The sequence below is a fragment of the Papaver somniferum genome, chromosome 4, assembly GCF_003573695.1.
Source record: "Papaver somniferum cultivar HN1 chromosome 4, ASM357369v1, whole genome shotgun sequence".
Taxonomy (NCBI): Eukaryota; Viridiplantae; Streptophyta; class Magnoliopsida; order Ranunculales; family Papaveraceae; genus Papaver; species Papaver somniferum.
This window is the reverse complement of record NC_039361.1, coordinates 141,802,833-141,819,279: the sequence shown is the minus strand read 5'-3', so window position 1 is coordinate 141,819,279 and position 16,447 is coordinate 141,802,833. Positions and strand designations below refer to the sequence as shown.

Sequence of the window (16,447 nt, the reverse complement as noted above, 5' to 3'; positions counted from 1 at the left end):
ACCAAATTTCATTATAGTTATTGAAGGAGCAAACCCTTAAACCAAATTTCGTTATGGTTATCGAAGGTGCAAACAGGTACACCAAAGTTCTTTATGGTTATTGAAGCAACAAACCCGTAATCCAAATTTCGTTACGGTTATGGAAGGTGCAAATAGGTAAAACCAAATTTTTTTATGGTTTTGAAGGAGAAAACCCGTAAACCAAATTTCTTTATGGTTATCGAAGATGCTAACCGCTTGTAAAACAAGTGCTCTATTTTCGAACCAATTTTCTTTATGGTTATAACAGGGACCAATCGTTTGTTAACCAACTTCTTTATGGTTTAAAAATTGCAAACAATTTGATAATAAGGCTGACAAAATAGTCAACTGAAACCAGGCCCATTAAAAAAAAAAGTAAACTACAGGCTAGTTTATCATTTACATGCACATAATTATTAGGATTTAATTTGCAATTCATTTGCATGTTTTAGTAGCAAACCATTTGCGGGAAAATATTTAAAAAAATTGATAAATGATTTTTGGTTAATATTTAGAGCCTCCATTATTAATATCAAACCAAATATTAAAATAAGCATAAAGTATATATCATGAGTTACAAGAATCATAATATCAAGGAAGGTCTAAAAATAATATCACATCATTGCTAAAAACTTGCATGGTAAAGTATAACATATTACGGGGAAAATAACATGCATACATGCATGAAATATATTTGATGGGAAAATATTCATTGCATGCTTATAAAATGTAAAGGAAGTAGTCGTACAATAAAATAATAGTACAACTTCTTTTGGTCTTATAAAATGATATGTTTTAATTATTTTATTTTTTTCTTTTGGTCTTTAAATTTTATTATAATGAAAAATAGCAAAACAGATTTTCTTTATGATGAAGAAAAAAAATACTAACAGGAGATTTCATATCATTATGTGATATATAATATAGAGAGAAATATATCATAATCAAGGAAAAAAATGCATATGTAAAAGAATACATGGATTTTCTTAACAAATCAAAAGGGGTAGTTTAGATATACCTTCTTTTAGCTTTCCTTACTTGATGTAGAAAACAAGAAGAACTAGTATATGTGAAGGATAAATTTTTAGTAGAACTAGTAGTAATTATAATTGATGTAGAAAACACTCAATTTGGCTAAAGCAAGGTGTTGATAACGTGTTAAAGTTTATTGTGTCCAAGGAAACAAAGCTTTAGAAGAAACCAAAATATAAGGGAAGGATAATCAACGAGTGTACCATATTCATTGTCTTTTGTCTTTAAATACACAAGATAAAGAAGAGATTGGAAGTAGTGTAATTGTTACATGTGTTGGTAGTAGTAGAGAAAGTACACCATGTGTCAATCATGTAGATACAAGTACGCGCACCATGCCCCCTCAAGTGGTCAGCCACTTATATCACTACAATAAGTTTAAATATTTTCTCAGTTTATTATTTGACATAATATGCATTAATAAATAAAAGTAGCTAGTCTCTGTGGTCGACCCGCATTTACCCATTATCCAATTAATAGTTGTGCACTTGCAGACAACAATTTTAATCACATCATAACACTATTAAATTTTATCAATATTAAGTTAGGTTAAACATAAAGCTCCAAGTTCATGTACTTACCAAATTAGTTCGTGAACACAAAAACTAACTTGACGTCTCCTATGAACTTCTTACGTAATTACGATGTGGTAAACAAGAATTGTTCTCAACATATTATGCTATAAGTTATTCTTTGATTGAATTTATAATTCGAGATTTATCAAGTACTAGTTTGAACTCGAAATTTGTTATTTGTAAGATTCATCATAATACTAAAGTCAAATGACATCGTCTAGAAAATATGAGTAAATAGGATAGTCAGTCTTCACATACCTTTGTTGATGAAATTTTCGTAGATGTCTATGTTGTTCTTCAATCTTTAAGGTCTATTGGTGAATTCTGATACTTAACTACCATGCTTTATTTCTAGTCTGAGACTGCCCATACACACACCACCTTTTTTTTAATTATTTTTATGATGTACCTAGTTTGGATTGTTGGCCCCTTGAACGAACATAACTTTTATTTAATCAATATTATATATGTCGAAACATAATGTTTTAGACTACGTGGAGGCACCACAATCATCCTAATCTATGGTTAAGCCACATTTTAAACTCTTTCAACGACATATCCCAAATGAAAGGACACTGGACGAACAATGAAAATGAAAGGGGACATCCCAGATGAAATAACACATTCCAAATTAATATATATATCCCTCAAAAAATGGCAATTACCTTTCAATATTTTTTGATGCTTTTATAATTTAATTTTAATAATAATTAAATAAAAATGGTCCAATTTTTATAATATCATCTTAAGATATATACACCTATCAAGAATTATCAAAATATCAAAGAATATAGATAGGTCATTTGGCTCCAAAAATCTTATGTCTTTAAACTTATTTAGGCAATGCACGGGTGCAAAATACCTAGTATAAACTATTATAGAAACCACGTTCCACTAAATGGAGTTGTGGTCCCTCTAACTAGCTTGAAAAATTTACCACAAATGCATTCAATTTAGATGATCATGCATAATTATTATCATTATTATTGTGTGAATTGGACGACATATTAAACGCCCAAAAAGGAGCTACAAAGATCAAACTATGCATATTAGTTGCTCTTATTATAGGCGATATCATAGGTGGATCCTCCAAAAAATTAGTTCTCTAAACAACTGAAACTTGAAAGTAGAAGAACAATTTGAAGAAACCAAGCTACTACCATCTCTCGATAGTTTATCACTGATAATAACAGGCATTGCTATACTCCAATGATGATGAAAATAGTTTTCTTTACTTTTTTTCCTCCAAAATATTTGCATTTTTCCCCGTTTGGAAGGTACAAAAAATTCCCCTAATAGTTTCACAAGTGGGCATCACTTTTTCAGAGTTTCTTTAATGATTGCTTGGTTACTCTATTTCATCGTAATTGATTTTCTTTCGCACAATATGTGGCTCGTGTGCAGTCTCCTTCCAACCAAAAAGAATGAAAATCAAAAGTCTTTACCCTTCTAGCAGGTTCCAACTAGCCAAGTGCTTATGCCTCTTATGGACAGGTTGTGAAGAAGGTCCCAATACAAGCTTGGATAATTAAGCCTGTAATATTTCTTATTTGTACATAGTTAGATGTCAGGTTGTATGTTTTTCTTTCTTTTCTGACTTAACTGACTCATCTGGATCCAACTTATCTAAACTAACTTATTACATATGAATCTCACCCATTACGTCTGGTTAAAAAATTATTAAATGTAGGGTTATAGAAAAAAACTTTTAAATCCAATTAGATATGTGCTCAACGAGTTAGGTACAAAATAATACCCACCTCAAATGATTCCGAATCAAATGTACTTCAAATCGGACATAAAAAACGAATGATTTGAAATCTGACTCAAGACGAGTCAGATTCAGAATGCGAGTTTGATCCAAACAAACCAGGTGTCTTCAATTGTCCATGCTTCTTCCAAATTCATGCGAACCTTATAAGTCATACCTTGTTACCTTCGTGTCCCTCATTCTCTGGTTCTACAATGAACCGTTAGATTCTCATAAGAAGCCAAAAGAATAAATCCAACGGTGCAATCTTCAAGTAAAAATTCTTCATCACCCCCTGTAATGAATAATGACACCACCACCTTTCACAAATAAAGCGACACTCCACCGAAACCAATCCCCCCTTCGTCACTCTCTTCTTCAATTCTTCCCCCAACCCAGAAACTTCTCTCTTTTTTCATCAGTTTCATATCTCAATTCCGGTGTACCTCATAATGTCTTCACTCACATTTTCAGGTAAAGATCTCTCCTTTTTTTTTTCCTTTCCTTTTTTTCTTTTTCATTTCAACTTCTTTAATTTAAAAGTAACACATCTTTGAATTTGTTTGTAAGAGTTTTTCGTTAATTAAGGAAGGAATTTATTAGTTGGGGGTTTGATCTGATACGATTAATTTGATGTAATATTCTGGTGAAGTTTGTAACTTTACCAATTTTAGGAGCTGAGAACAGTCTAGGTTTAATGCTTTAGTCTCAGTTTTGAACTGAGATCGTGTTTCTATAAGCTAATATTTGTCTGGGTTTTTTAGAATTTGTTTCAAGAGACTGAGAAAGTAGAAATTAGTGTACTTTATGAGTTTTCGTCGTTGTGTTCGGCATTGCTCAGTTCAATGTCCAAGTAAAGGGTCTAATTCAATATGCTTCTTTAGCAGTATAAAATTATGGATTCTGGGGTTCTTGATTTCTAAAGGATTCAGCATTTCGAATCATATATCTGTATCTGGATAAGCTTGGTTACAAGTGGTCAATTTTCAAGTGTTTTTGGTGAAGCAACGGGTATGGGCGCGTTTTGCTGTTGCCCGTGTAGTGAAGAGTTTGAAGAGTATGCTGGTCCTAGTAGCCATTTATATAGGCATTGCATATGTCTGCGGTACTTTCTTCACCTGTTCAGTGGGGTATGTATGATAAACTGAACGTTTTTGGATAGCGACATTAGAGCATTGCCATCTTTAATGCATGAGATTGATATGGTATTGGGGTTTACTTTGTAGAATGGTGCAGCATTCCATAGACTTGAAGGCCGGTCAGCTGCATCGTCAGTCCAAGGAGCCACTTCTTCAGCAACGGAGCTGGGAAGTACATTACCCGATAGTTCCTTAACTAGACCAATGCCTTATGACGCTGAACAAAGGTTTACCCGCTTACAACGTGATGGGTTGGTCTTGAGGCGTGAGAAGTCTGTGAGCAACATTCAGGAAGATAATCAGTTGCTTAGAAGAAGCAATGGTAGCTCTTGTGTAGAACCGGTGGGTGGAGGGAAGAAATGGGATGGCGCTGAGTCTGATGAAGAATATAAAATTGGTCGCTCAGAGTCCTCTAAGTCTTTATCTACAAAGATGTCGCATGGACTAGCTTTTATAATGCCATCTTCTGAGGACGAAGACGTCTGCCCGACATGCCTTGATGGTAATTTCACTTATTTTTGTTATTGTAATATAACTAGTCACTCATAATTGCTAATAGCCTAATAGCGTATGCTAATGTTGTTCTGGTACTCGACTAACTCTTAGTTGCCCCTTTGTCTACCCTATGGAACTTTTCCTCATAGTTGGGATGGGTTTGCATGAAGCCATTTAAAGATTGATACTGGAAACTGTATGCACATAAAGTTTTTGTCATGGTTTTTGACCTGATACATTTTTATGCAGAGTACACTCCTGAAAATCCTAAGATCATTACACGATGCTCCCATCATTTTCACCTGGGCTGTATATATGAGTGGATGGAAAGGAGCGATAGTTGTCCACTCTGTGGCAAGGTACCTTATAGATTATCTGTTTGTCTGTTTCCTTTGTGGTTGAAACTAAACTTCATCTGGATTTTTATTTTCCACAAGTAATGGTAACTCCAGCTACATAAAACTCTAAATGATAACAATCCTTCTGCTCTCTGATGGTGGTGTTAAATTACCTTCGTCCACAACTGGCGTCACTATTTTTTCATTCTTCAAAACTACTGTGCAAGGTGTAATAATATAACTGTAGTAAACAACAGAGGAACAGTTATGGGTCAATAACTTCTTGTTTTTTCTTTCAATGGAACATCAGGAGATGGAGTTTTGCGAAAGCCCATGAGTTTCATGTTTGCTGTCCAAGCGACCGAAAAGGCCCAATGAAGTCTGTAAATAAAGTTCCTTAAGCTTGTTCGGAATAAGCTGACGGCATGGCAATCGGTCTCTTTTTTTCTGTATGCTTTCATGTCTGTAGGTAAGCTATTTTGTAATGGTACAATCTCTGTACTTTGAACGTCTGCTATGCTTGTCTCATATTATATATCATTTGTATAGGAAAAAACTGATATTGTTCGGTGATCAGTTGAACTAATTGTACCCACACGGTTCATCTTATTGACACAGCAAGATTCTAATGTTTCGCATACAGATATCTCTTTTTGAAGATTCTGATTCTCCAAACATGATACGGTCTGCAAAAGGAAAATAGAATATGATCAACTTCTGGGCACATGCAATTAAGTAGATGATTTCCTTTATATGTGCTTAACTGGGGAAGTTGATAACATAGTTTGTTTTTCTCAAGGAATGAATGTCAATCTTTATATCTCAGAGCTTCATAAAAAGCATTTCCTACTTAATGCATTGGGGGATCCCCACATTAGAAGATTCTTTGCTGGATATCTTGTTAATGTTTGGTGCTCAGAGTAAAAATCACAAGCTGTCCTTTCCTAGAATATGATCAACTTCTGGGAGGGAGCTGTGATCTAAGTGATTGGGGGTTATGGATGATTTCGATTATGATAGTAGGTTAGGTTTTTAAGTTCTGTTTGACTATTTGTGTGAACTGCATACCAACTATTTTCGCAATTCCCCTTCTTTGTTGAAGATTTAAAATTTAGGAAGTTCATAGATAGGGTGTCTTGATGTCTTCATGGTTTTAAGAGTAGTGATGGATTGATTGATCATGATTACATCCATTAATTGATTCCGGAACCGGACCAAATAAAAACCTAGGGTACCAATCGGTTTGGGGTACTCATTGGGTATTTAGAAAACTATCAGAAGAAATTCTCAAGAACTGAATATCTTTCTCATTTTAGCATGAAACCAATTATGTTCCTTTTAGTTGTTGGATAAAGTATTCTTACACTCGTTGGGTATTTGGAAAACTACGAGGAGGAATTCTCAAGAACTGAATATCTTTCTCATTTTAGCATGAATCCAACTATGTTCTCCTTTTAGTTACTGGATAAAGTATTATTACAAGAAACTAGCTCAGCACGTAGAATTTTGCTAAAATGATTAAAAAAACATATTCCCTCCGCTTCAAAATTTTGTTTGTGTGCAAATTATTTTGAAATGGAGGGAGTAGATAACAGGTACCCGACGGGTATTACCGGATTGAACCCAATATGTTTTGGATCCAAATCGGGTTTATCCAAAGCGGTTCCAAGTCCTAAAATTGGACATGGAACCGGACCCAAATCGGTTTGATTTGGTGTAATTGGGTACCCATTGACAACCCTAAACTAGTGTTAATTGTAATATCCAATACAAAATATAAAAAGAAGAATATTGCAGAATTTGACATGGAAGGTGAAGTTGGTTTGTCCTCTTACGACATAATCAGCCCATTCCATTTCGGCTTGCTTGGCTGGTTTCTCATGTAGCTTGCTGGTAGTTGTACAGTGCTAGTACGATTAGTAATCGGAAAACTGAACTGAATTTGAAGAACAAACGGAAAATGATAACAATCTGCCGAAGCATCCTCAGAGTAATTTCATTAATTCAATCTTAACCTTCTCAAAACAGATTCTTACACTAATAAAGAAGAAAGAGGGAGATAACCAGATCGGGTTTAGCTAATCCGAGCGTGACACGTGTAGCTTATTAGACTAATCCGGACGTGACACGAGTTACTTAGTTGTTAGTCACTTATTAATACTAACTACACCAACTGTGTTAATCAGGGCAGCCCATAACTCATGGCTTGTCATATGCAGATATATGACAAATACCCTCCGCATCACCAAATCCTTGTCCTCAAGGATTGAACTTTGGAAAATGGCTCTGGATGTTGCCAGCATCCTCCTAAGTGGCATCCTCAGCTGTGGCATTGGTCCATTGGATGAGTAGTTGTGGAACTGAGACACCATTTCTGACAATAGTTCTGGTAGCCAGTGCAGCTGCAGGAATGACTTATTAGAGCATTGCTCGGTTGAACCCACCAAGCATTGGTATGTCAAGTTTGGTTGTCATATTTTAGTGAATCAAAACTCATGTTAAGAGTCGCTTGATTTTGTACTAGAGTCAACTTTGTATAGGTTAGCTTGAAAGTATTAGGATATGAGACATTACAAGTATTGTGAAGTCTTGAAGATATGAAGAAGCAAGGAGCTACAACGACAACAATCATCCTTCCACTTGATGTTAGTGATATTTGACTTGAACTGTTTCATTCCCTAACGTATTTTTCAAGTCGTGCATATTGAAAACATAACTGCGAAGCATATTTGAACTCTAGATAGACATAGTATTAAGGAATACAATACGAGGTTTATTGCTTAACCATTAAACTTTGTAGATAAGACATCGCCATAATCATTTGAATTCTATTGTGATTATGTATGGGTATGAGGTGAGGATTTCATCCTAGGAAACAATGTTTACAGGTGTTCTAAGGAACTAAGTTCATAAACTTGTATGTGGACCGGAAAGGAAATTGCCAAGTGTTATTGGTTTTGTTATTCATTGCATATCTTATAAACAACCAATATGTGTGATATAGTATAACCGCTCACAACTTATTGCGTTCTTGGTAGAACTATTCACAAAGGCCTGACTTATGTATTGGTATAAGTTTAATAGTAAAACCGATCTTAAGTAATCACCTGTGGTATGATCGGATTTTGTATGTATGACCAACTAAAAGAAAAGGGGAACCGATCCTTGTAAGAGGTGCAGTACATCAAAGGGAACAATCCTTGTATGGGGTGCAGCAAGGTTAGATCCTATGGACATGTGCAACACATATAAGTTAGATACCATATATATGTGGGAACCGATCCTAGTACCTAGTCAACCGAAATTTTGGAAAGCTAGTGTGACTATGCACAATACTCACATGGAGGTAGAACCGAAACTTGTTTTGGTAGAACCGTAAACCCATGATTGTGATTGAATGTTGGTTTGATCAATCACATAGTTCTTGAAATCCAGATGAACCAATTCTAAACTTGTTTGGAAGTGTGGCAAATCGTTTCAAGGTTGTAAGTGTGAAAGAGAACTTCCAAAGTAAAGATGTCGACAAACTTTGAACACGTGCTGTGAATGTTTATTTCTTTAATTGTTCAAAGATATTCCTTAACGGCTAAGGGAAGAGGATCCCATGATCGAAACATAAGTAAGTTAAGAATCTTTTAATTAAGGTTATTAATTTCATTTTTTAGGGAAATTACATAATTAGTAATGTGCATTTACTAATTATATTTTCCGAGAGATTTCGATCGTTATTTTTGGACAGAGCATTTCCAGAAATTATGAAAACCGAATCTGTGCTTTAATGAATATCTTGAGAATATTTTCGGTTTTGGAAATTCCTTGGTGTCCAAACTTCCTTGTCTATAAATACTCGAAGTTTTCCTTTTTAGCAAACTAATCCTTCGTAACAACATGTTTACTCTTTTGTTGTTGTTACTGGTGTGGCCGCCTATTCGGAGAGAAGAGTAACCTAATTAGGCGAAATCTCTTACAACCGCTCAGTTTAAAGTCTTCTTTGGGATTGAGAATCTCTAGCGTGTACCATTGGTGGGAAACTAGATAATTGCGGTTTATCTTTTGTTTTCGATTGATTTGATTGACTAACGGTAGTTGAAATCTGATTGCACCTAGTTTGTTTATATTTGAGAATCTTTTCTTCTGATATAAGATTCACTCAAACTAGTTCATAGTTTCGACAGGGATCTTTAGACTGTTGTTATTTCTAAAGACGATCTTATGATAATCCATTGTTAACAGACTCCATTCCGTGCGTGATTGATCACAAGAGTTTCAAGTGATTGTGTGCAGGTTTTTATTGAAGATTTAAGAAGATTTGAAGACAAAGAAGATATTGAAGATCTGAGTTAGGTTTTATAATCTTTGGTGCGCACAATACTCGTTTCGGTAGAAGAAGATCCAATAAATAATCGGTTTATCCTTGTGGTAGATTGGATTGATTAATTGTGTAGATCGACATCAACATGATTCTTCGGATTAAAGGTGTTGTTGGCTTAATCTTAAACGATTACCTTTGGTTGATTGAACATAAGATAGATCTAAGTACCCGACGAATGAGTTTATGTTGAGATAAACGGTTGTCCGACTCATATCACTTGGTTGAATAGAGTTGATACCAAACATATTTGTTGTTCATTTACTGTTTGGAATACGAACCAAAGGAATTGTTCCAAGTACGTGACTTATTTATAAGTTTGAGGCGTGGGAATACAGAAGGAACTAGGTGAACTATAGGGTTAGTTACTTGGTATCAACTATACGAAGTTAGTGTAATTTTGTGTAGCGGCTTAATCCTGAGAGTATTCAATTCTGGACTAGGTCCCGGGGTTTTTCTGTATTTGCGGTTTCCTCGTTAACAAAATCTTGCGGTGTCATTTACTTTTATATTCCGCATTATAATTTTTTTATTATAATTAAAGTAAATTACACAAACGTTAATTCCTATTTAATTGATAAGCAATCCTATTGTGTTTGGTTAAGTCCGAACCTTTGTATGAAGTAAACATACTTCGTTGTTGTATTGTCTCGATCTCGTATCCATAGACGATCGCACGAAGTGTGAACCGATTAGTTGTATTGTCTCGACTCAGACCATAGACAATCACTTTCGGAGAAAGGACTTATAGGTAGGTAAAGTTTTAGCTTGAGATATATTTGGGTACCCTCTCCTTTTCAATTGGTATCAGAGCAGGCAAACACGAAAATATCTAACAATCTGTGTTTGGTGCGATCCAACCTATACGAATGAATCTGATCAGTGATTCAGTTAACATTCCACCAAGATTTAATGGAACTAATTATCCATTATGGAAATCGGCTATGAAGGCCTTTCTTTAATCCCGAGATTTTAATACATGGCTATTAATCGAAGACGGATACCAACGTCCGATAGACAATTCGGAGTCAGAGTTCAAACGACTAGGGGCATATACTCTTGAAGAAAGGATGCTTGCAAAACAGAATTATGATGGTTTAAACGCCATTATACATGCAGTTAGTGATGACCTTCTACATCATGTACTGTCTTGTAGAACTTCTAAAGAAGCATGGGATATCTTGAGACTGTATTCGAAGGTGATGAATCTGAAAAAGAAGCTAGACTTCTCATCCTTTAATTTGAATGGGAACATATCCATATGGATGATAACGACACCTTTGAGGAGTTTAACTCTAAACTTTTTGAGATTGTTAATGCATCTTTTCTCCTTGGAAAGGCAGTACCTGAAAAGGAAATAGTATGCAAAATTCTCAGATCGTTACCATCCAAATACGAGTCTAAGAAGCATGCCATAATAGAAGGGAATTATGTTTCTACACTTTCTCGAAGCTCTCTTGTGGGAAAGTTAAAGATCTTTGATAGAGAAATTCTGCTAAAGAATCAAACTGAAAAACGTTTCCAAAAGGTTTTGGCACCTGTTGAAAAGGAGCTTGACTCAACTATTGTGCTTCTTGCGCAACGAATTAAGAATATATTATCCTGTGATAAATGTATTCCTGATACGCTATCAGTTTTCCATAGAAATGGTAATGATAAAGTTCAATGCTTCAAGTGTTGTAGATTCGGACATATGTCAAAATAGTGTCTCAGCAGAAAAACTAGAAAGTGAAATAGAGCGTATGTTTCCACTCTTGATGATATTCCGGAGGAAGTATCCAATGAAGAAATATCTAATTGCAATGCACTTGTTGCTAACTCTAATTATGATGTTTTCAGTAAATCTAATCAACTTCTAGAAAAACTTGAGTTGGAAATTAAGAAAAGTAAAAGGTTAATCCTAGATCTTGAAAATCGGTTGAAACCCATTTCAGATCAACCTTGTATGGTAGAAGCTGAACCAGAAAATTGGGTGAAATACCAAGAGAATCAGAAACTAGTTTTTCTGATGACTCAACAAGTTATTCATGTGAAGAAAATGATCTCGCTACAATCCTTTGCGAAATCAAACTTATCCAGGCTCTTCAAAAAGGGATAAGGAAGACTGGTAAAGTTCTTGGCTTACAAAAGATGATTGGAAACTCTCGCAATAACAAGAGAGAGGGAGAACCTAAGGAAACATAGTCCATTGTGTTGATTAATCATCCTAAAGATGTTTTTGCTAAGAATGGTGAGAAAATTTCTCACCTCAACACACACTGATTGTGTTGAGTTTTGCATCCTCACTTGTTGACCAAAATTCTGATTGTGAGGAAGCATAAATTTGGGCAAGATATTCATGATTGTTTCTCTAGTGAAAAATATTGAATATTTCTTATTTTTGGGAAAGAATAATTTCGGTTTCCTTAAACCATTTTTTTTTATTCCTTGATTTTCGTCCATCTTATAAATCTTCATGTCTGAAAGGAGATTATCATATTTCAAAGGAGAAATCGGTAAAAGAAGAATCATCTCTTGGTGATCTAGCACTATGTGCATCAGTTATGACTGAAACTCATGATGTTCCTCTTCATAAAATCTCTCAAGACTCTCTAAGAAAATAGATTCACTCTGTTAAAGGTTGTATTAGGTATCATGAACTGATGATAAAGGATTCAGAAGAAGTACTTGCAAATCTTGATTCTCAACTGCTGGAGATGAACATATCTACTTAAAGAGGAAGTACTCCGAGGAATTTGAATCCAGTTTTTGAAAGAAATCTTCAGAAGAAATGAGAGAGTATAATAGACATCAATTTTTGGTTTCTTTCATTGATTGTATCGGTCTATTATGAATAAAACTATTATGAATAAAATTATTTGATTAGTAATTTTTCTTGTGATAGTTTTCGGTTTACATAGCCTGTGCTTAATTTCTTTTATCTTATTGTTGTGTATGTTTATGGGATGTTTGATTTCGGTTTTACTACCTTAATATTCGGTCTCATATATTGTGAACCCTTATGGTTTGGGTGACTTTTTGATTTAGCGGGATTAAGTTCTATCCCTAGTAGGTAGGCTTTATCAAAGGATCATGAGGGGTTCTGATAGAAACAATATGTGAAAAAGTCACAATATGTTGAATCGTTTTTGGTTTAGCATAAAAGCATATGTGTTTCGACGGTTTTCAACTTTTGCTTGCAATTGTTAAAACCTGTTTTCAACCTTTCTCTAGTAAAGGTTGAGGTGTGTTGTTATTCTTTTGTTTATGCATAAGGATGACAGCGTGGTGATATTTCGATATCAATTCTCCCTGGACGAAGATGATATCATACTGGATAAGTGGATGCGAAATTTGAGGTAACACTCTTGTTAGTTAATTGTTTTCCTGTTTAAGAAAAGCCTGAGTTTATATTATATATATTTGTTGCTTTTGCTTAACAAAATTTCGGTTCAATTGATATTTATTCCATGATGTATGTGTAGATGTGTGTTTCAATTGGTTCCGGTTAAGAAAAACTATTGTTATCTTGCTTTATTATGTGATATCAATTGTTTAGGCTTACAAAATTTCGGTACAATTGATGTGTGTGTGATTCAATTGGTTCCGGTTAAGAAAAACTATTGTTATCTTGCTTTTGTACGGTATCAATTGTTTAGGCTTACAAAATTACGGTGCAATTGCGGTGATTTTAATGTCTATGTTGTTTCAATTGCTTCCGGTTGAGGTGAATAATTATGCAAGTTGATTTATTTTGGTTTGTATGAATTATTTATGGCTTAACGAAATAATTTGTGTATGGGATGAGTTGTTTAGCCAATTCGATTCCGGATAAGAAACTAAGTTAATTCTGATCTTAGTTTGTCTTATCAAAGTGAGGTTTCAGTTATTCAAGTCTAATTGAATGCCTAAACAAGGAATGCTAGTTAACTAACCTAGTACTTGTCTTGTTTAAAATTGAAAGGTCTAAGTTTATGGATAATTAGATCTGATGAGAAAAATGGAGTTTATCTTTATTCTGGTCTTATCGAATTAAGCAGTTGTTTTTGAACAATCGGTTTAGCAAATGGACTAATGTGCTTAGTTATTTTTGGTTTGCTAAACTAAATTGGAAAAATTGTTTCGGACAATTGTTTCCTTAGTAACATATCAAAATAAGACTACTTGTAGTTTCACTTTTGATATTGGTTATCAGAACATGATGTATGGAACCCTTATGCCTAACTTTACAGGTTTGCAAGTCTATTCTGAGATTTGTAAGATTCTTTTCGTGTTGTCCTTTATTTTTTCGTTTCTTTGTCATTTTTGTGACAAAAAGGGGAAAAAATATATGGAGTAAACAGGTGATGCTGGCATTAATTTTATATTGATTGTCATCGCTAGGGAAAAGAACATTGGTACTTGAATGTTTTATCTAATGAAAGAGTGAAAGCACAGACTAATGGGGAGTAACATGTCATATAAATTGGTATAACAAAGACGGGTGGATTGAATATCTACCTATCTTCCTTAAGGGGAGTATTAGGTTTGTTATTATAATGTCAACAACGACATTTTCAAGGATTGAATGTAAGCAGTTTTACTGTGCTGTTGAATCGGTAATCAAGCGGATTGTAATGAATTCTTGTAATTTGTTTATCCATATGGTGTAAGAGTTTTGTCACTAAAATTGATAAAGGGGGAGATTATTAGAGCATTGCTCGGTTGAACCCACCAAGCATTGGTATGTCAAGTTTGGTTGTCATATTTTAGTGAATCAAAACTCATGTTAAGAGTCGCTTGATTATGTACTAGAGTCAACTTCGTATAGGTTAGCTTGAAAGTACTAGGATATGAGACATTACAAGTATTAAGAAGTATTGAAGATGTGAAGAAGCAAGGAGCTACAACGACAACAATCATCCTTTCACTTGAGGTTAGTGATATTTGACTTGAACTGTTTCAGTCCCTAACGTATCTTTCAAGCGTGCATATTGAAAACATAACTGCGAAGCATATTTGAACTCTAGATAGACATAGTATTAAGGAATACAATACGAGGTTTATTGCTTAACCATTAAACTTTGTAGATAAGACATCGCCATAATCATTTGAATGCTATTTTGATTATGTATGGGTATGAGGTGAGGATTTCATCATAGGGAACAATGTTTGCATGTGTTCTAAGGAAGTAAGTTCATAAACTTGTTTGTGGACCGAAAAGGAAATTGCCAGGTGTTATTGGTTTTGTTATTCATTGCATATCTTATGAACAACCAATATGTGTGATAGAGTATAACCGCTCACAACTTGTTGTGTTCTTGGTAGAACTATTCACAAAGGCCTGACTTATGTATTGGTATAACTTTTAATAGTAAAACCGATCTTAAGTAATCACCTGTGGTATGATCGGATTTTGTATGTATGACTAATTAAAAGGAAAGGGGAACCGATCCTTGTAAGGGATGCAGTACATCAAAGAGAACCGATCCTTGTATGGGGTGCAACAAGGTTTATAGCAGAAAGAGGAACCGATCCTATGGACATGTGCAACACATATAAGTTAGATACCATATATATGTGGGAACCGATCTTAGTACCTAGTCAACCAAATTTTTGGAAAGCTAGTGAGACTATGCACGGTACTCACATGGAGGTAGAACCGAAACTTGTTTTGGTAGAACCGTAAACCCATGATTGTGATTGAATGTTGGTTTGATCAATCACATAGTTCTTGAAAGTCAGATGAACCAATTCTAAACTTTTTTGGAAGTGTGGAAAATCGTTCTCAAGGTTGTAAGTGTGAAAGAGAACTTACAAAGTAAAGATGTCGACAAACTTTGAACACGTGTTGTGAATGTTTATTTCTTTAATTATTCAAAGATATTCCTTAACGGCTAAGGGAAGAGAATCCCATGATCGAAACATAAGTAAGTTAAGAATCTTTTTATTAAGGCTATTAATTTCATTTTGTAGGGAAATTACATAATTAGTAATGTGCATTTACTAATTAGATTTTCCGAGAGATTTCGATCGTTATTTTTTGACAGAGCATTTCCAAAAATTATGAAAACCGAATCTGTTCTTTAATGAATATCTTGAGAATATTTTCGGTTTTGGAAATTCCTTGGTGTCCAAACTTCCTTGTCTATAAATACTCGAAGTTTGCCTTTCTAGCAAACTAATCCTTCGGAAGAACAGATTTACTCTTTTGTTGTTGTTACTGGTGTAGCCGCCTATTCAGAGAGGAGAGTTACCTAATTAAGCGAAATATCTTACGGCCACGCAATTTAAAGTCTTCTTTGGGATTGGGAAGCTCTAGCGTGTACCGTTGGTGGGAAACTAGATAATTGCGGTTTATCTTTTGTTTTCGATTGATTTGATTGACTAACGGTGGTTGAATATGATTGCACCTAGTTTGTTTATTATTGAGAATATTCTCTTCTGATATAAGATTCACTCAAAATAGTTCAGAGTTTCGAAAGGGATCTTTAGACTGTTGTTAGTTCTAAAGACGATCTTGTCATAATCCATTATTAACAGACTCCGTTCTTTGCGTGATTGATCACAAGAGATTCAAGTGATTGTGCAGGTTTTTATTGAAGATTTAAGAAGATTTGAAGACAAAGAAGATATTGAAGATCTGACTTAGGTTTTATAATCTTTGGTGTGCACAATACTTGTTTCGGTAAAAGAAGATCCAATTAATAATCGGTTTATCCTTGTGCTAGATTGGATTTATTAATTGAGTAGATCGGCATCAACACGAT

General features: G+C 34.5%; 1 protein-coding gene across 2 annotated transcripts; it reads left to right on the top strand.

Annotated features, from left to right (window-relative positions):
• The first annotated feature begins 3,707 nt into the window (after positions 1 to 3,707).
• LOC113271408 (E3 ubiquitin-protein ligase At3g02290-like) lies at positions 3,708 to 6,008 on the top strand. 2 transcript variants are annotated; one of them, XM_026521260.1, is made up of 5 exons: positions 3,708 to 3,852; positions 4,266 to 4,508; positions 4,605 to 5,019; positions 5,262 to 5,371; positions 5,661 to 6,008. In XM_026521260.1, the coding sequence occupies exons 2-5, from the start codon at positions 4,392 to 4,394 to the stop codon at positions 5,685 to 5,687; spliced, it is 669 nt and encodes a 222-aa protein (XP_026377045.1). In that variant the 5' UTR covers positions 3,708 to 3,852; positions 4,266 to 4,391; the 3' UTR covers positions 5,688 to 6,008. The 2 variants fall into 2 exon arrangements, with proteins under 2 accessions (XP_026377045.1, XP_026377046.1); XM_026521261.1 differs by having other exon boundaries at positions 4,263 to 4,508.
• Positions 6,009 to 16,447: the final 10,439 nt, after the last annotated feature.